Source organism: Scyliorhinus torazame, chromosome 3, assembly GCF_047496885.1.
Source record: "Scyliorhinus torazame isolate Kashiwa2021f chromosome 3, sScyTor2.1, whole genome shotgun sequence".
Lineage (NCBI taxonomy): Eukaryota > Metazoa > Chordata > Chondrichthyes > Carcharhiniformes > Scyliorhinidae > Scyliorhinus > Scyliorhinus torazame.
In genome coordinates, this window is record NC_092709.1 from 344,095,643 (window position 1) to 344,116,672 (window position 21,030).

A 21,030-nucleotide genomic window follows, 5' to 3' on the forward strand; every position below is an offset into this window, starting at 1 on the left:
GAAGTTGCGGAATCCTAGGCCAGCGGCGGAGGGGTTGGCGCCACACCGAAGGGCTGGCGCGAGATGGCGCATGCGCAGAACCGTTGGCGTGGTTCTACACATGCACAGACCGGCCGGCGTATTCTGGCGCATGCGCAGGGGATGTCATCTCCGCGCCGGCCATGGCAGAGCCCTACAGAGGCCGATGCGGAAGGAAGGAGTGCCCCCACGGCACAGGCCCGCCCGCAGGTCGGTGGGCCCCGGGGCCGGATCTCCCCCCCCCCCCCTCTCTCCCGAGGACCGCACTAGCCGGCCTACCAGCCAGGTCCCGCCGTTTGGGACCATGTGCATTTCACGCCGGCGGGACTGGCCCGAAACCAACGGCCGCTCGGCCCATCGGGGCCCGGAGAATTGCCGGGGTGGCCGCTGCAAACGGCCCCAAACAGCGTGGCATGATCCCCGCCTCCTGCCTGAAAACTGGCCCCGGAGCATACGGCAGCTGGCGGCGGGGCGGGGTTTACGCCGCCCCCCGGAGATTCTCCGACCCGGCGGGGGGTCAGAGAATCCCACCCCAGATGTCTGTAATGACCCCCTGGGCTAGTGCGCAGTCAATTCCAGCCCCACTTGACCCGGAGTCACAACGCAATTGAAATTAACAAATTAATTCTTTGAAAATAACCAAAGTCGCTGGCCTTTGGCTGCCCAATAACTACAGTCACCAGGTTTGTAAGTATAAGCACAATTAATTTTTATTAATAGCAATAACTGAGTAAATAGGCAGAAAATGCAGTCGGTTAACTATTATCTAGTTCCTAACCCCCTCTCTTTAACTAACCCCCATGTTCTACACACACACAGACACACACAGACAAGACAGACAAAAACAGGGGAAAGTAGGGTGTGAAGAAAAATAAAAAGGATGAAAGTCTCTGTTCAGGTGGACATCTTCCAGTGCAACTTACTTCAGTCTAGGCCTTCAATTGGCTGTTTTTGCTTTCAGTCTGTAATGGTTTTCACTGTAAATTCATCAAAGTCTTGAGACCTTTCTTCAGGTTCAGAAAACGGCAGTTAGGCATCTTTTTTGGAGAAAGAGAGACAGAGAGAGACAGACACTCACAACTTCTTCTTTCAGCATCCAGGACCTGGGTAGCACAGTGGTTAGCACAGTTGCTTCACAGCTCCAGGGTCTCCGGTTCGATTCCCTCCTTGGTTCACTGTCTGTGCAGAGTCTGCACATCCTCCCCGTGTCTGCGTGGGTTTCCTCCGGGTGCTCCGGTTTCCTCCCACAGTCCAAAGATGTGCAGGTTAGGTGGATTGGCCATGATAAATTGCCCTCAGTGACCAAAAAGGATAGGTGGGGTTATTGGGTTGCCTGGATAGGGTGGAGGTGTGGGCTTAAGTAGGGTGCTCTTTCCAACGGCCGGTGCAGACTCGATGAGCTGAATGGCCTCCTTCTGCACTGTAAATTCTATGATTCTATAACTGTCCCTACCTGGGTCCTCTGAAAATCAACCCACCCAGGTCGGACCCAATCACCGCTTGTCGTCGGGCAAGATACGATCTTTGGCCAATTCATTGCCCACCAGCCAACCAATCGAACCAAATCCCTCCAATCTCTCGGGTGCCAGAAAGTCTGAGTCCTGCTGTTCAAAAGCTAAATCTCCAATCGCATAGTATATATTATTTTGCAGCTTTTCAGCCCCTCACTTCCTCTGCTCAACTTAAAGGTCCATTAAGTATATATTTTTTATTTGTTCATGAGACATGGGCATCGCAGGCTGTGCCAGCATTTATTGCCATCCCTAATTGTCCTTGAGGGGGCAGTTAAGAGTCACCCACATTATTGTGATCTGAAGTCACATGATTCCTTCCTTAAAGGACATGAGTGAACCAGATGGGCTTTTATGACAATTGACAATGTTCATCGTTAGACTTTTTTAATGCCAGATTTTTATTGAATTCAAATTTCACCATCTGCAGTGGCGGGATTTGAACCAGGGTCCACAGAGCAGTATTGTAGGTCCCTAGTTTACTCGCCCAGTGACAATACCACTGTGCCACTGCCTCCCCCTACCCAACACACATCCATGGATCAAAATGATAACAACAAGGTAAATTAAATGGGAAAAAAAGGGATCCATGTCTTTGCTTTGTTCCAAGCCATATATTTGGTATTGGTTTCCCTGAGATGTCAGAGCCCAAATTGGCACCCAGAGAGTACTCCCTGATGAGAGGTGGTGAAGAGGAGTGGGAGGAGGCTATTGTGAAGTATAAACATCTGTACAGACCATTTGGAGTGAATGATCTGCTCCTGTGCTGTACATGCGAAGCAGCTCAGTATGTTTGAAAGATACATGGAGTTGGGTTTTCTTTGATCACCTCATTTTAATTGACAAACTTTGCTCTTGAGTACAGCTTTGAAGAACTGTCTGTCCAATCCTGCCTGTTCAGTGTAAAGATGATCCTTTTTGTTGCACCGACTGTTCCTGACTGTTTAGTATCATTGTTGTGCTCTCCTCACCCCCACTTCCACAGTTTTCAGGAGCGATTGTCCCAATGTGTAAGGCTGTTCCCACAGCACCGGACCCCCTCAGCAGCCAATCTTATCCTCTGCTCCATTCTACTCTCACAGCTCCTGGACCTCTTCATCCAGTGGGATTGGTCGACATACCTCGCGGATTATGGGCAGCCCAACTGCAAATACCTGAGGGTGAATCCAACAACAGCTCTCATCCTGCTGGATAAGTAAGTGTGTCACCTTGGGGCTTCCAGTTCAGAAAGGGGCTGGTATGTGAAAACCATGTCAATATCTTGCATGAAGGGAGGCTTCGTCCAATGTGGGTGGGTCGAGACTTTAAATGCCAGGGTCCAAATCGTTTGGGCACATCCTTTCTCGGTCAACAGAGCAGACATGTTGGACTGTAGATAGCCAAAGCAGTCCATACAAATCAGAGCAACAACAACTTACTTTTGATAACGCTTAACATGGTAAGAAATATCCCTCTGTCCTTTACAGGAAAATGATCAGCGGTAACTTGACATTGAACCACGTACGGAACTATTAGGAAATGGTAGGCTTCAGGGAGTGACTTAAAATGAGGCAAGAGGCAGAGACGTTAAGGAAGGGAATTCCAGAATTTAGGGATCAGGCAGCTGGAGGTGAAAATCGGAGATACTTTAGAAGGTCAAAATTGGAGACGCATCAAAATCTTGGATGGGGAATGTTTATAGGTTGGGAGGGATGAGATAATGATGATTTGATTTGATGCAAATTTTAAAATCAACTTGTCTTAAGTAGGTCATGCTCAATCTGATAAGATTACAGTGTCAATGTTCCCTCTTCTCTCCCTTTGCCTTCATTCCCACTTTGACTCTGCCCCTTCCCAAATCTCTCTCTCACTCCCACCCAACACATTCACGATTTCTTTCTCTCCTACCTACACTCGCTTTCTCTCTCTGCTGCTCTCTCTCTCTCTCTCACTGTCTCTTTCCCAGCCCCCCCCCACCCCCCCAAAAAAAAAACCACATATCTCATGATTACTATCCATTGTCATCTGGAACTGCAGCATGGTAGCATAGTGGTTAGCAGTGCCAGGGTACCAGGTTCGATTCCCAGCTTGGGCCACTGTCTGTGCGGAGTCTGCACGTTCTCCCCTTGTCTGCGTGGGTTTCTACCGGGTGCTCCGGTATCCTCCACAGTCCAAAGATGTGCAGGGCGGCCGGGGGGGGGGGGGGGGGGGGGGGGGGGGTTTGTAGGTGGATTGGCCATGATAAACTGGCCTTAGTGTCCAAAAAGGTTAGGTGGGGTTATTCAGTTGCCGGGGGAGGGTGGAGGTGTGGGCTTAAGTAGGGGCTTAAGAATGGCTTCCTTCTGCACTGTAAATTCTGTGATTCTGTGAACTGGACATCAAATGAGGGTTGACTGTTCTGCTCTGATTAAATAAATTAAAAAATTTACATTTAGAGTACCCAATTCTTTGTTTCTCAATTCAGGGGCAATTTAGTGTGGCCAGTCTACCTACCCTGCACATCTTTTCGGGTTGTGGGGGCAAAACCCACGCAGACATGGGGAGAATGTGAAAATTCCACACGGACAGTGACCCAGGGCCGCGATCACACCCGGGTCCTCGGCGCCGTGAGGCAGCAGTGCTAACCACTGTGCCACCGTGCTGTACCTGGTTGAATACATAACCTTTGTATGTTCACAGTGACATTGTGGGCAAGAGACAGGGGTAAGTCCCTGAAGAGATGGGTGTTGTGTTAGTCACCCTGGCGTAACACGGACTGCAACAGGATGCAGATGAACGGTAAAGCATACACCAAACGTAGGCGTTGGTTCAATACGATTTATTGAACTTCTGTAACAATGCACACAGCTGGCTGTGGGTTGACACTCTACTACTCTAAGTGTACTAACTCTAGCTTACTCGACCAGGCTAGCTCTGATCCACGTGTAGAAGGTGCTGACTGATATATACACCCTGACTGTCACTACAGTTGTCACTAGTGGAAAGAGGCGGAGTGCTGATGCCTCGTGTGTTTTATAGTTGGAAGCTCCCCTCTGGTGTTCTGTCTGGTGATTGGTTGTGTTCTGTCCTGTATGTTGATTGGCTAACCTGGGTGTCTGTCACTGCCTGTTTTTACCTCATGATGTGCATGGGTGCATATTATGACAATGGGGAGATATATTAAGCTAACAGGAGGAAAAGTATCAAAGTACACAAGAAAGCAGCTTGTGCTGTCATTTAACTGTATACTCAAGATACTTTTAAACTTTGATAACTGTTTTCCCTTTTTATATTACTGCTGCATTGTAGGATCTCGAGAGCGTAAGTATCAATTTTCGAGAAACAACTTGTAGCTAACCTTTCACTGGAAACAATCAGGCACAAGTGGCAGAGAATTTAAAAAATGGCAGTGTGAAATGTTCATCCCACATCATCCCATCGGGAAAACCCTGTCCCCTTCGATCTTAACAATCCTATCTCGTGTTCTGGAGAGGACATAAGGAGGGTGCAGGTGGATACAGATAGGTTGAGTGATCGGGGAAAAATCTGTCAGATGGAGTATAATGTGGGAAAATGTGAAGTTGTTCACTTTGGCAAGAAGAATAAAAAAGCAGAGTGTTACTAAACAGAGTCTGGCTGCAGAATTGCAAGGTGCAGAGGGGCCTTTGTCTACTAGTACACGAGTCACCAAAAGATAGCATGGAGGTACAGCAGGTATTTAAGAAGGCCAATATGGAATGTATCCTTTATTGCGAGAGGAATTGAACATGAAAGTAAGAATGTTATGCTTCATTTATACACGGCATTGGTGAGACCAATGTGTGCAGTTTTGGTTTCTTTATTTAAGGAAGGTGTAAATGCATTGGAGGTGGTTCAGAGGAGAATTACTGGATTGGTACCTGGAATGAACGCGTTGTCTTATAAGGATAGGTTGGAATGGCTGGGCTTGTTTCCACTGGAGTTTAGACGAGTGAGGGGTGACCTGATTGATGTATATAAGATCCTGAACGGTATTGACAAGGTGGGTGTGGAAAGGATCGTTCCCCTTGTGGATGAGTCTACAACCAGGGGCACTGTTGTAAAATTAGGGATCGCCCTTTGAGGACAGAGATGAGGAGAAAGATTTTCTCTCAGAGGGCTGTGCAACTTTGGAACTCTCTGACTCAGAAGGCGTTGGAGGCGAGGTTACTGAATATTTTGATTGCGGAGTCAGATAGATTCTTGTTAGGCAAGCACAGTGGCATAATGGTAGCACTGCTGCCTCACAGCTCCAGGATCCCAGGTTCAATTCCGGCCTCAGGTGACTCTGTGGAGTTTGCACTTTCTCCCCGTGTGTGCGTGGGTTTCCTCCGGGTGCTCCGGTTTCCTCCCACAGTCCAAAGATGTGCAGGTTAGGTAGATTGGCTCTGCAAATTACCCCTTTGTGTCGAAAAGGTTAGGTGGGGTTACTGGGTTACGGGGATGAGGTGGAGGTGTGGGCTTAAGTAGGGTGCTCTTTCCAAGGGCTGGTGCAGACTCGATGGGCTGAATGGCCTCGTTCTGCACTCTAAGAGAGTCAAAGGTTATCGGGGGAATGTGGAATTCAAAAGACAAACAGGTCAGCAATGATCTGATTGAATGTCAGAGCAGGCTACTTCTTCGACTTGGTATGTCCATATGTTTCTCCATAGTTGGATTGTGCCTAACACTTTAATCCTTGATACAAATGTAGGTGCCAAGACAGCAGTTTGATTTGATGAGTATTAATGATAGTTTTCTGAATAACACGGTTGTACAAGCCAAGGGGATTTTGATGAGAACACTTCCCAGTTCTTCATTGCTGTTCTTATATCAAGAATTATTAATTTTGTGCTGGTCAGATGAGGCCAAATAAGGCTGGTCAAAATAAAAGAAAATTATTGAGGCTTCTGGAGCTCTGAAATAAAACAGAAAGTGCTGGATAAGCTCAGCGGGTCTGTCAGCGTCTGTGGAGAGAGAAACAGAGTTAACGTTTCATGTCCAATATGACTCTGCTTTGGAACAGATTAAAGCTCCCTCTACACTGTTCCCATCAAATACTCCCAGGACAGGTACAGCACTGGGTAGGTACAGAGTAAAGCTTCCTCTGCATTGTCCCCATCAAACACTCCCAGGACAGGTACAGCACGGGGTTAGATACAGAGTAAAGCTCCCTCTACACTGTCCTCATCAAACACTCCCAGGGGGGTACAGCACGGGGTTAGATACAGAGTAAAGCTCCCTCTACACTGTCCCCATCAAACACTCCCACGACAGGTACAGCACGGGGTTATATACAGAGTAAAGCTCCCTCTGCACTGTCCCCATCAAACACTCCCAGGACAGGTACAGCACGGGGTTAGATACAGAGCAAAGCTTCCTCTGCATTGTCCCCATCAAACACTCCCAGGACAGGTACAGCACGGGGTTAGATACAGAGTAAAGCTCCCTCTACACTGTCCCCATCAAACACTCCCAGGACAGGTACAGCACAGGGTTAGATACAGAGTAAAGCTCCCTCTACACTGTCCCCATCAAACACTCCCAGGACAGGTACAGCACGGGGTTAGATACAGAGTAAAGCTCCCTCTGCACTGTCACCATCAAACACTCCCAGGACAGGTACAGCACAGGGTTAGATACAGAGTAAAGCTCCCTCTGTACTGTTCCCATCAAACACTCTCAGGACAGGTACAGCATGGGGTTAGGTACAGAGGAAAGCTCCCTCTACACTGTCCCCATCAAACATTCCTAGGCCAGGTACAGTACGGGGTTAGATACAGAGTAAAGCTCCCTCTACACTGTCCCCATCAAACACTCCCAGGACAGATACAGCACAGGGTTAGATACAGAGTAAAGCTCCCTCTACACTGTCCCCATCAAACACTCCCAGGACAGGTACAGCACGGGGTTAGATACAGAGTAAAGCTCCCTCTACACTGTCTCATTAAACACTCTCAGGACAGGTACAGCACGGGGTTAGATACAGAGTAAAGCTCCCTCTAAACTGTCCTCATCAAACACTCCCAGGGTGGGTACAGCACGGGGTTAGATACAGAGTAAAGCTCCCTCTACACTGTCCCCATCAAACACTCCCAGGACAGGTACAGCACAGGGTTAGATACAGAGTAAAGCTCCCTCTACACTGTCCCCATCAAACACTCTCAGGACAGATACAGCACGGGGTTAGATACAGAGTAAGCTCCCTCTACACTGTCCCACCATACTACAGCATGGGTTAGATATAGATTTAAGCAGCCTCTACAATGCAGTGTTGTTGCTAAGGCTGGCATGTATTGCCATGAGAAGGTGATGATAGAACTGTGGAAGCAATTAAATGTCACCAATTTCGATGTGGGATAGATCCAGAGTGTGTAACAGCTGTAGGATTCCTTTCCTTAGTGAACTAGTTGAACTTTTACAACAATCTAACAACATAATGGTAATAATAATCTTTATTTGTGTCACAAGTAGGCTTGCATTAACACTGCAATGAAGTTACTGTGAAAATCCCCTAGTCGCCACACTCCGGCACCTGTTCGGGTACACAGAGGGAGAATTCAGAATGTCCAGTTCACCTAACAAGCACGTCTTTCGGGACTTGTGGGAGGAAACCGGAGCACCCGGAGGAAACCCACGCAGACACGCGGAGAACGTGCACACTCCGCATAGACAGTGACCCAAACTGGGAATAGAACCCGGGTCCCTGATGCTGTGATGCAACAGTGATAACCACTGTGCTACCGTAGCGCCCATTACTGTGACTAAATTTTCGGGGTTTTTTTTGCTTTGTTCAAATTGAATTCAAATTCTCAAATTACCTTGGTGGGTTTTGAACTCGCATTCTCTGGATTATTGCCCCAGTAAATCTTTATAATACACCTTGGCTGGAAATGTTCACAGTGCTGCACAGTAAAACATCTTTGTGTCAGAGCATAAAGGATTTTCCTATTGTGACTTGCCGATATTTCAAGATGTTATATTCTGTCCATTCAAAAAAATGTGCGCTCTCGTGGCAGAGCTTCACTTGTTTTTTCGGTTGATTGCAATCTGTGCTCTCAGTGTTATATTAACGACCCAGAGCCACCTCTTTTAACCAAATGCTGCGCCTCTCGTCTCTTCCAGAATGAAAGACACCAGCAGGAAGAACAATGTCTTTGCACAATTCCGCAAGAACGAACGGGACAAGCAGAAGCTCATTGATACTGTGGCCAAACAGCTCAGGAGTCTGATCCACAGCATGTCCCACCACCATTGAACCTCGCCTTCCCTCCTTCCCTCCCTCTTAGGTGCACATAATGCTGGATATTGAACAATGTGCCATCACGACCATGGAAACTGAGACCAGTTCACTCCTTTAAAGGGGCAACGAGTGTTTGGCAAACTTTTTTCTGTTGTTGCTTTGACTGTTTACAAATTTGCTGCGGAATGTTGCAAACTGCCTCGCAAGATATTTTGGGACTGCTGTGAAGGTAAAGAGCAACTTCACTGCTCAGTATCCCTCCTGCAGACACATGTGGCTTTGCTAATCAATTCATGGACATTTGATGAGAAAAACACTACACCTCTTGAAACTTCATAGGGTCTTTTTTTGGATGAGCGAATTATTAACCATATGCTAGAATTCAGGACTGATGGGAAATTGGAGGGGTCCACAGAAATTTTGAATATTGACGCTCAACCTGGACTGCACTGAATATTTCTCCTTTCGTCACTCACAACTCCCCTTCCCCTCGCTCCCTTCTGCATTCATTCTAAGCCAGCCTGCATCCAGTCGAGCTGTATCTTACACACTCATCATTGCTATCTGCCAGCAAATTAACTCACAAATACTACTTGGAACACTCGTCCATTCTTGCACTGATTGCTGAACACATTTCACGGCCCCACTTTCAGGTGACAACATCCTTCAAAGTGAACCCTTGTTATCACCATAAAAATACCAACATGTGACAATAAGCGATTTTCATTTCATTTCACATGCATTTTTTTGTTCATACTGCCTTATTTTCAAAAGTAAACTAGCGAATGGCGATAACTTTATCAGGTCCTTTTTAAAAGGGAATGACAAGCCCAACAATGTGAGGGAGCTGGATTAACATCAGTTGAGATACAGTCAGTAACACAGGGTGCTGGGGGAGAGGGGTTACTGAGTGACAGTGCGAGGGAGCTGGATTAACATCAGTAGAGATACAGTCAGTAACACAGGGTGCTGGGGGGGGGGGGGGGGGGTTACTGAGTGACAGTGTGAGGGAGCTGGATTAACATCAGTAGAGATACAGTCAGTAACAGGGTGCTGGGAGAGAGGGGTTACTGAGTGACAGTGTGAGGGAGATGGATTAACATCAGTTGAGATACAGTCAGTAACACAGTGCTGGGAGAGAGGGGTTACTGAGTGACAGTATGAGGGAGCTGGATTAACATCAGTAGAGATACAGTCAGTAACACAGGGTGCTGGGGAGAGGGGTTACTGAGTGACAGTGTGAGGGAGCTGGATTAACATCAGTAGAGATACAGTCAGTAACACAGGGTGCTGGGAGAGAGGGGTTACTGAGTGACAGTGTGAGGGAGCTGGATTAACATCAGTAGAGATACCGTCAGTAACACGGTGCTGGGGGGAGGGGTTACTGAGTGACAGTGTGAGGGAGCTGGATTAACATCAGTAGAGATACAGTCAGTAACACAGGGTGCTGGGGGAGAGGGGTCACTGAGTGACAGTGTGAGGGAGCTGGATTAACATCAGTAGAGATACAGTCAGTAACACAGGGTGCTGGGGGGAGGGGTTACTGAGTGACAGTGTGAGGGAGCTGGATTAACATCAGTAGAGATACAGTCAGTAACACAGGGTGCTGGGGAGAGGGGTCACTGAGTGACAGTGTGAGGGAGCTGGATTAACATCAGTAGAGATACAGTCAGTAACACAGGGTGCTGGGGGAGAGGGGTCACTGAGTGACAGTGTGAGGGAGCTGGATTAACATTAGTAGAGATACAGTCAGTAACAGGGTGCTGGGAGAGAGGGGTTACTGAGTGACAGTGTGAGGGAACTGGATTAACATCAGTAGAGATACAGTCAGTAACACAGGGTGTTGGGGGAGGATTTTATTTGTGTGTATGATGTACACAAAATGACAATGTTTGAGTCTTGAAGGCCACACAGGCAGATATGGAGTGTACAAACTCTGCCTGTGAGATCACACTCAGACAGAATTTGTTAAGTGCTGTATCTCGGGGAGCTTGTCCTTTCCTGGCAGCATAACCGGCTGAAGGTATGCAGTTCCCCAACACAGAGCATTAGCAAGCTTCTTGTTGTATGTCCAGTCAGGGCAACACTTCTAATTAGCTCATTGCCTTCTCCAGCTGGACAGAACCAGATAAAAGAATACCCACTGTAAAGGTCAGGTCGTCCCATCAACAGCCCATTACTGAGCCAGGCTGGGTGGCCTAATCGCCAGTTATGCCTGACAGCCTGGCTTTGGACATCAGGCTGAGTGAGCCTGCTCTAACGAACTGTGTCATCTTTGGCAATTTCCCCTCAAAGTGATCCTGCTTTACGAGTGGACAAGGGCAGATTAAAGTACCAGGACCTTGCTGTTGAAAGGCAAATGTGCACCACAGCTCAAGTGAGGTAGTGAGATGTTAAAGTACAAAGAGTTGCAGAACTCAATGAGAGGAGGCTGCACACCAGTGCAGATACAGTCAACTTTGAGCCCCATCTCATTGTCTGGATCTGTCTTTCTGTAGGATGTGATATTTTCATTTGGTGAACATTGTGATTGTTTAACATTAATACCAGCAAATCTTCCTTTGCAAGTGCTGATTGCTAATTTATAAGGCATACCCAGATTTACAGGCACCACACGGGTCCAGATGCAAAATTCCTTCACGTATTTTAGCCCCAAACTAGGGCAGCACGGTAGCGCACGTGGCTAGCACTGTGGCTTCACAGTGCCAGGGTCCCAGGTTCAATTCCCTGCTGGGTCACTGTCTGCGGAGTCTGCACGTTCTCCCCGTGTCTGCGTGGGTTTCCTCCGGTTGCTCCGATTTCCTCCCACAGTCCAAAGACATGCAGGTTAGGTGGATGGCCATGCTAAATTGCTCAGTGACCAAAAAGGTTAGACGGGGTAATTAGGTTATGGGGATAGGGTCGAAGTGAGGGCTTAAGTGGGTCAGTGCAAACTCGATGGGCCGAATGGCCCCCTGCACTAAATGTTCAAGAGAATGCTGGAGGGTGCGTTTTTGGTGGTGGGAAGGGCAGGGGGGGTCATCTCGGTGATTTATGGGAGGATCCTGGAGGGGATAGGGTATCTCTGGGGGGGGGGGGGGGGGGGGGCGTTAAGACCAAGTGGGAAGAGGAGCTGGGGATGGTGCTGGAGAAGGGAATTCGAGTTTATAGTCTGGGCAGATGAAGACACGGTCACCAATAATGAAATGATCAAAATCGAGGGAGGAATGCAGACCCCTCACAGGGTTGGGGTAAGGCTGGAGAAGATGACAGAGGTTTGAAAACACTTCACAATCAAAGCTTGCTTAGCAGAGAGTCATTGTAGGTCATTGAGCACAATGTGACGTGTGAACAGAATTTGGCACAAGCTGAGAACACAGCAGAGTTTTGGATGGTCAGATGGGAGAACGAGAGGCCAGCCAAAGTGCACTGGAAATGCCAAGCTCAGAGATAGCAAAAGGCTGAGGATTATCTGAGGCAAGAGTGTAGATGGACACGATGGGCCGAATGACCTCGTTGTGTGCCATAAATCTTTCCATGTAGCTGAGGTGAAAATAGACAGTCTTACTGATTGTGTGGCGATGGAGAAGTTCATCTTGGTCAACTATGACACCAATTTGCAAACAATTTGGTTCAGTCTGAGACAGTTGAAAGGACAGGAAGGATAGAGTTTGTGGGCAGGAAATTGAGGAGTTTGAAACGGGGGCAGCAGACAATGGCTTCAGTCATCCCAATATTTAACTGGAGCAAATTTCTGATCATCCAGTGCTGGATGTTGGACAAACAATCTGGCAATTTAGAGACAGTGGAAGGAGGTGGTGAGGTAGAATTGGGTGTAACCCGTACATGTGGAAACTGTTTTCGAATGGTGTTGCCAATTTGTAGATGAGAAATGGAAGCAGCCAAGGATCCATCCTTGGACTCACCAAAGGTAATGGTGTGGGAGCAGGAAGAGAAGCCAATGCAGGTATATCTCTGGCTACGACTGGGTAGTTACGAATGGAACCAAGCGAGTGATGTTCCACCCATGGACCCCATGGGGGTGGATGGTGTGGTCAACCATGTCAAGGGCCGAGAGAAGGATAAACAGGCATATTTCAGCTTTATCACAGTCACATAGGATATAATTTGTTCCATTGATGAGAGCCATTTCAGTACTGTGGCAGGGTCAGAAATCTGATGAGAGGGTATTCAAACATGGATTTCAGGGAAAGGTGGGCACATATTTGGGAGACGATAATATGTTCAAGGGCTTTGGAGAGAAAACCGGGATGAGTTGATATTTTGAAAGTACGGAATCAGTCAAGAATTATATTTTAAAAGAGCTGTGATGACGGCAAACTGAAAGGAGAGGAATATGGGATCTGAGGTGAGAGAATTGTGAACAGTATCAGCTAACATTAAAATTGGCAGGATTGTGAAGCACAGAATGGCCAGAATATCCCACAAGTCTCCTCACTCACATATAAACCAAGGTTTTCCCCACCGATCACTAAATCTCTGATTCACCATATACAGCCATTTCTTCCCACAATTTATCTCAATAGGTTACTCACTCTACTTCCATCCCACCATATCCTTCAATCCTTCCTCATCATCTCGCTCCTCACTACATCTTTCAATCTCGTTATCAACAACCCTCAATCTTTCATCACCATTTCTCTCAACTCCTCCCCCGTAATCTTCAACCTCTTCTCTTTGCGCCCTCCAGTTTCTTTCTGTCCTAACCCTGAATCTCTCAACTATCATATCCCTCAGTCTCAAATCATTGTATGCAGAAATATTGCTTCCCTCCAAAAACATTGGATTGTCCCTTTACCCCAATTTCACAGCCCACTTCAAAATCCTTTGCTGGTAACTGATACCAGGGTTTTTGTAACTTTAGGTGAAGAAATTCCTACTAACCTTCCTTCTTCCTCGTATATAATCTTTAAATTATGTCCACTGGAATGGAATTCTTAACGAAACAGGTTGCCTGTCAACTGACTTTGTATTCTGCAAAAGCCTCGGTTAAGCCATCTTGATTCTTTTCAAAAGATACAGAGCAAGTAGCTTACTATGGATGGTGGTTGGCTGGCTTTATATTTTCTGTTTTCTCCTGACATTTGTTTGTACTAACACTTCAATTGAAAGACTACCCACTTTGTCACACTATTTTCAAAGGACATGCCTCATCCTGAATTGGGGAATGGGGAGAGTACAGCCATAATAGCTTTTTATTAATATGTTATTAAAAGGGAATATCTAAAAACATACAGATTGTATATATCGAACCTCTCGGTGAACACAGCTTACAGTATCCTAGGCCACTACATAAAGAAGAGTACATGATTTGCAGGGTAAGTGTTGGATTTACTGGAGGTTTGCTTACTGACTGTTATAATCAATGTATTTACTCAAGTGTCATGTTTTACTTATGCATTCCTAGTTCTTGTCCTCTCATCGGGCTGCTAGGTGGCTAGTTTCTGTTTTTTACTCTTCAAATGTTTTATTTGTTGGAAATTGCACAGGTTTTTTTTTGCACAAATGTGGAATTTACAAAAAAAAAATGAACAAACGAGGGGGAAATAGTTTTCTTTGCGTGTTACCTATTTGCAAAGTGCAAATTATCATGGGAAAGACTTGCTACCCTCAGTATACAGTACCATGGGTTGACCAAAATAAAACTGCTTAGGTGGCCAACTCTCTCACTGCTATTACTTTGCACACATCACAGTCTCGCAAAACAACTTTTCACTCGCAACAAAGGACAATCAATGCCTCAAGAACATTATCCCCTTAACTAAGTGTCCCCTAACTCAATGTAGTGTGGTAGCTTAATGATTGTGCACTCTCATCTCTGACCCAGATGGTTGTGATTTGCATCCCAGTCCAGAGACTTGAGCAGGTAATCCAGGCTGACACTCCAGTGCAGTACTGAGGGAGTGCTGCACTGTCAGAGTTCCCACCTTTTACATTTGATCTTAAGTCAAGACATACCCACTTGGGATGTACATAACACATCCCATGGCACGTTTTCACAGGGCAGCGGGGGAATTCTCCCTGGTATCTGGAAACAGTACTTATCCCTCGAGCAACATCACTAAAATACATTTCTTGTGATTATTACTGTTTGTGGGAGGGGCAGCACGGTGACGCAGTGGTTAGCTGCCTTCGGTGCTGAGGATGCGGGTTGGATGCCGCATTCTGTGTGGAGTTTGCACATTCTCCCTGTGTCTGTGTGACTTTCACCCCCACAACCCAAGGGTGTGCTGGTTAGGTGGATTGGTCAGGCTAAATTGACCCTTAATTGGAAAAAAATAATTGGGTGCTCTAAATTTATTTTTTCTTCAATTACTGTTTGTGGGAAATTGTGTACAAATGGGTTGCTGCATTTCCTATGATACAACAGTGAATAAATTTAAGTTCTTCACTAGTTGTGCAAAGCTTTGGGAAATCATGAAAGGCACAATTTGAATGCAAGTCTTCATTTCTTGTGATGAGGAACTTAGAGGTTGTAAGATCAAATCCCACTGTGACCAAGTTAAATTCAGTAAATATGTTGAGGACTGGTTTCAGAAACATTGACCATCAGAATCCCATTTCATTTTGGGTGAACACTTGGCCAAATACAAGAGGCGAGGAAGGAGGGGGCAGGCCTTTGAATTTGGTGGTTGTCGTCTGGGCACATACCTGCGCCTTCCCGCCTTCGCCGGAATTAATTTCTGAACGTGAAGGCCAAGAGTCGAACTTGCCACCCTGCCTGCAGTGTGGTAGGTAGCTAGTTAACCACTTCAGGGCCTCATCTCACCTCCAATGCAGGGGAATTTATAACGGGGACCAAAGAAATGTCTGACCAACGAATTACATATTTTGGTTCTGTCTTCACAAAGGAGGACACAAATATTGTGCCAGAAATATTGGGGAATACAATGGGGCAGTACAGGCCCTTCGGCCCTCGATGTTGCGCCGACCTGTGAAACCAGGTAAGTGAAGGAGAACAAAATTAGTAGGGAAATGTTTTGGGGGCAATTGATGGGCTTGAAGGCCAATAAATACCCACGGCCTGATCATTTACATCCCAGAGTACAGGGTCTGGTTTAGCACAGTGGGCTAAATAGCTGGCTTGTAAGACAGAACAATGCCAGCAGCGCGGGTTCAATTCCCGTACCACTAGGAACATTCTTTCTGAATCTACCCTGTCTAAAACTGTTAGAATTTTATGAGTTTCTTTGCGATCCCCCCCCTCACTCTTCTAAACTCCAATGAATACAGGGGTTGGTTTAACACAGTGGCTTGTGATGCAGAACAATGCCAGCAGCGGGGGTTCAATTCCCGTACCGGCCTCCCCGAACAGGTGCCGGAATGTGGCGACTAGGGGCTTTTCACAGTAACTTAATTGAAGCCTACTCGTGACAATTAGCAATTATTATTATTACATTGAGAAAGTGGCCCTAGAAATAGTGGATGCATTAGTGGTCAGCTTTCAAAATTCTATTGACTCTGGAACGGTCCCTACAGATTGGAGGGTAGCTAATGTAACCCCAGTATTTAAAAAGGGGCTGGAGAGAAAATAGGGAATTGTAGACCAGTAAGCCTGACGTCGGTAGTGGGAAAAATTCTCAAATTTTCATCAAAGATTTTCTAGCACGTCACTTGGAAAACAAAATGGTAGAATTGGACAGAGTCAGCATGAAAATACTAAAGGGGAAGTCATGCATGACAAATCTTCGAGGATATTACTAATAGAGTTGATAAGGAAGAGCCAGTGGTTTATTTTGACTTTCAGAAGGCTTTCGACAAATTCTCAAAAGAGATTAGTGTGTAAAATTAAAGCGCATGGATTGAGGTAATGTATTGAGATGGATAGAAAACTGGTTGGCAGACAGGAAGCAAAGCGTAGGACTAAACGGGTCTTTTTCCAAATGACAATCCGTGACTAGTGCAGTGTTTATCAAACTTTTTTTCCCAGGACCCACTTTTACCAACCAGCCGACTTTCGTCACCCATGACAACCAACCTTCATGCCACATTTGCTTACCTTTAATGCGAAAGGGGAGCGTGCTTGATCCTCACAATCTCACTTTATTCGGGTGCAAAGGAGGAGAGGACAATGTGCATATCAGGTGCAGACTTCAGCCAGATCCTTTGTGCCATCTTCATCTTTACGAGAAAGAAAAATCCAACCTTGCACATGTAGGTCCTCCTGAAGGTCAAAACCGTACCTCAAGAAATCATCTTTATACTGCTTTGTTCCCGAGTTACGTTTTTTCATTGTATACTGTTAGCCAGAGGCCCTGGAGCTGTGTGCCGAGCGAACATTAGCACTGCTCTGTCCTGCCGTGGACTCTCCTGAGCAACTCTCTCCAGCAGATTCTGTTGTGAGATCCTGTCCAATAAGTAAACTGCCTATTTGAGTCTCTGGCCGTATCTGAATTTTAAGAAAACCATTCACCTTCACAGTTCACTTGCCTTGCTTGCCAGCAGCTGGAAAATGGAAGCAACACTGCTCCGTGTTTTGGCGCCAAAAGCACATACTTGGAGGACGCTTAACGTCAAGTGTGCGTGCGGGGGGCATGACCTGCTCTCTGCTGCCCACGCAGCCTAATTTATTTTCATTTAAAAGGTGGCAGCGGCCACCATCCTCCTGTTTGCACTAAGTATTTTATTTTGGACAGGTAGGCACCAGAGATCCCAACATAACCAATAGTAAAGAGCATTATTTCAGCTGGTATCACAATCTTGCTTTAAAAATCCATCATTTTTCCAGAATGCAATTGCATTATAATTCAGGTCAAAATGGTAAATGTCTTCAAGAAAGCAATTTCGAGTTGCGACACAGGTTTACTGCTCGAGAAGGTACCACACTGACGCCTACATTCTCCAAACATTATGCTCTCCTGCACGAATACCAAAATAAAATATACACTTTTCAGGGTTCATGTCATGTCATTTTACACCAAAGTTCAGTTTATGTCGCAAGAGGTGTGTCCTCCCCAATTATTTTCAAAATGCGACTTAAGAAACTAGAACAAAATGTAAAACCGAGTGGCCACAACTGAAAATACCCACATTGACTGTCATTTCCGAGCCGGGAACTCATTGTGGCCCGGGGCTTTACCAAATACAGCCCCCCACCCAGCCTACCAAGAAATAAAACTTACCCAGTAACCACTCAAAACCAAACCAGGGGGGTGGGTCTCATCCCGAACAGGGGCCTGTGTCAACAGATGAACTCTCGGCTCTGCATCATGTTATTGAACAGCTGCCATGTGGTATAGATGTATGCGATGGAGGAAGATGCAATGCGGCTTCACGGGGGATTTGGATGGTATTACGACCCCGGACCAGACCCCGACATTTGGTACGATAGGGGACAGAAACGCCAATATTTTCAATTTGTAAATCTGAGGAATGGATACTTCGTTCCAGGAGTGACTCCACACACAATTAACGCAATATTTCTTATTAACACAATATTAAACTTACTTTAACATCATAAAATAAATAGCTTATAATTACCAGTTAAACAATGCTTAACAAAAAATGAAACACTTTAACTCCTATCTGCTATCTTCTTTATCTCCAATCAAGCAAAACCCACTTCTGAATATAGTTGGCAACCACGAGAATACTTGCTGTATAGAGATGTCTTGAGGAGAGAGAGATCGTTCAGGAAGCAGCCTGTGGAGTCTTGTCTATCAAACCACTGTTTAACTTGACAACTCTTTCCAGAAGCTGCTTTTTTGATCACAAGCAAATCTAAACTGACTAGCTCAAAACCTGACTGCATATAACTGACTCAAAACCTAACTATTCAGAACCATTAATTATATCATCCTTATTCCACTGAAATTCAATGGTCTGATTATGTAATGTCTCTAATTATCTACTCCCCAGAACGCATAACAAAACTCTATTAGACTTGTCCTTTTGAACATAAGCATGGTTTGAAATGAGGATGATCTCATTTTTACAATGGCTTAATTACCCCTGCTGCAGTCACAGTGTCTGTCTTTTTAAAAACCTTACTGCAGTAGCTACATACACACACTTACCTGGGCTTTTAAACATTAGTGCACCATATACATATAGTGCAATATATATATGAAATTCCTACATTCATCACAATAGGGAAATGGTGTTAAGACCAGGAAGAGATCAGCCATGATCTGATTGAATGGTGGAGCAGGCTTAAAGGACTGAATTGCCCACTTCTGCTCCTAATTCCTATGTTCCTAATCGACTCAGTGAATGGGTAAATGAAATATAATGTGAAAAAATGTGAGGTTATCCACTTTGGTAGGAGGAACAGCTGTGTAGAGCATTTCTTAAATGGTGGGAGATTAGAAAGTTTCGTTGTACGAAAGAAACAGGGTGTCCTTGTCAATAGGTCTCTGAAGGCTAACATGCTGATGCAGCAAGCTGCGTACTTAGCCCCCTACTCTACTCCCGATACACACACAACTGCGTGGCAAAATTTGGTTTCAATTCCATCTACAAGTTTACTGACGATACGACCATTGTGGGCCGGATGTCGAATAACGACGAGTCAGAATACAGGAGGGAGATAGAGAACCTACTGGAGTGGTGCAGCGACAACAATCTCTCCCTCAATGCCAGCAAAACTAAAGAGCTGGTCATCGACTTCAGGAAGCAAAGTACTGTACACACCCCTGTCTGCATCAACGGGGCCAAGGTAGAGGTGGTTAGAAGTTTCAAATTCCTCGGGGTGCACATCTCCAAAAATCTGTCCTGGTCCATCCACGTCGATGCTACCACCAAGAAAGCACAACAGCGCCTATACTTCCTCAGGAAACTAAGGAAATTTGGCATGTCCACATTAACTCTTACCAACTTTTACAGATGCACCATAGAAAGCATCCTATCCCCGGTGCATCACAGCCTGGTATGGCAACTGCTCGGCCCAAGACCGCAAGAAACTTCAGAGAGTCGTGAACACAGCCCAGTCCATCACACAGACCTGCCTCCCATCTATTGACTCCATCTACACCTCCCACTGCCTGGGGAAAGCGGGCAGCATAATCAAAGACCCCTCCCACCCGGCTTACTCACTCTTCCAACTTCTTCCATCAGGCAGGAGATACAGAAGTCTGAGAACACGCACGAACAGACTCAAAAACAGCTTCTTCCCCGCTGTTATCAGACTCCTAAATGACCCTCTTATGCTTCATCCAATGCCGGTGTTTATGTAGTTACATTGTGTATCTTGTGTTGCCCTATTATGTATTTTATTTTATTTCCTTTTCATTTCATGTACTTAATGATCTGTTGAGCTTCTCGCAGAAAAATACTTTTCACTTTACCTCGGTACACGTGACAAGAAACAAATCCAATCCAAGCTTCCAATAGGAAGGCTAATGGTATGTTGGCCTATATCGCAAGAGGATTTGATTACAGGAGTAGAAAAGTCTTGCTTCAATTGTACAGCACCTTAAGAAGACCGCACCTGGAGTACTGGGCAGCTTTGGTCCCCTGAAGTGCAACGAAGATTCACCAGACTTGTTCTCAGGATGTCAAGATTGTCCAGTGAAGAGAGTTTGGGGAAACTGGGCCGGTTTTCTCTTGAGTTTCAAAGAGTAAGAGGTGATCTTATTGAAACCTAAAAAAATACTTCCAGGTGTAGACAGGGTTGATGCAGGTAAGATGTTTTCCCTGGTTGGAGAATCTAGAACCAGGGGGTACATTTTCAAAATAAAGGGAAGCTACTTACCAAGATGAGACATTTCTTTTACCCAAGAGTTGTGAATATGTGGTTTTCTCTACCCCAGGGGTGTGTGGAAATTCAGCCGGTGAGTATGTTTGAAGTAGAGATTGACAGGTTTCTACATGCCAATGCTGTAAAGAGATATGGGGATAGTGGGGAAGAAGGCATGAAGTGGATGATCAGCCATGATCATGTTGAATGGCGGAACCGACTCGATGGGCTGAATGGCCTAATCCAGGTCTAATGTTCCTATATGCACTCCCAGTGCTGTTAGGAAGGGAGTTTCAGGTTTTTGACCCAACAACAATGAAGGAACAGCGATATAAATCCCAGTCAGGATTGTGCATGACTTGGAGGGGAAAATTCATTTGGTGGGATGCCCATATGTCTGCTGCTCCTGGTGGTGGCTGTCACAGGTTTGGGAACTACTGTCGGAGGAGCCTTGCAGGTTGCTGCGGTGCATCGTGTAGATGGTATAGACCGCTGCTCCTGTGCAACATTGGTGGAGGGAGTGAATGCGAAGAAAAGGATGAAAATCAGCAACAAGAGGGAAAGTGACCAAATAGGCTTTGAATTAGCTCTGCCGACCTTTGTCAGAGACTGTTAATCCATAAGGA

The 21,030-nt window shown here is 45.9% G+C and overlaps 1 protein-coding gene across 3 annotated transcripts in view; it reads left to right on the forward strand.

The window, feature by feature from the left end:
- The window catches only part of exoc6b (exocyst complex component 6B), an 800,313-nt gene extending 790,609 nt beyond the window's left edge, over positions 1-9,704 (forward strand). For all 3 annotated transcript variants that reach the window (XM_072497736.1, XM_072497737.1, XM_072497738.1), the window contains exons 21-22: positions 2,612-2,724; positions 8,610-9,704. In XM_072497736.1, the coding sequence (XP_072353837.1) occupies positions 2,612-2,724; positions 8,610-8,742 (246 nt within the window). In that variant the 3' untranslated portion in view covers positions 8,743-9,704. The remainder of the gene's footprint in view (positions 1-2,611; positions 2,725-8,609) is intronic.
- The last annotated feature ends 11,326 nt before the right edge of the window (positions 9,705-21,030 follow it).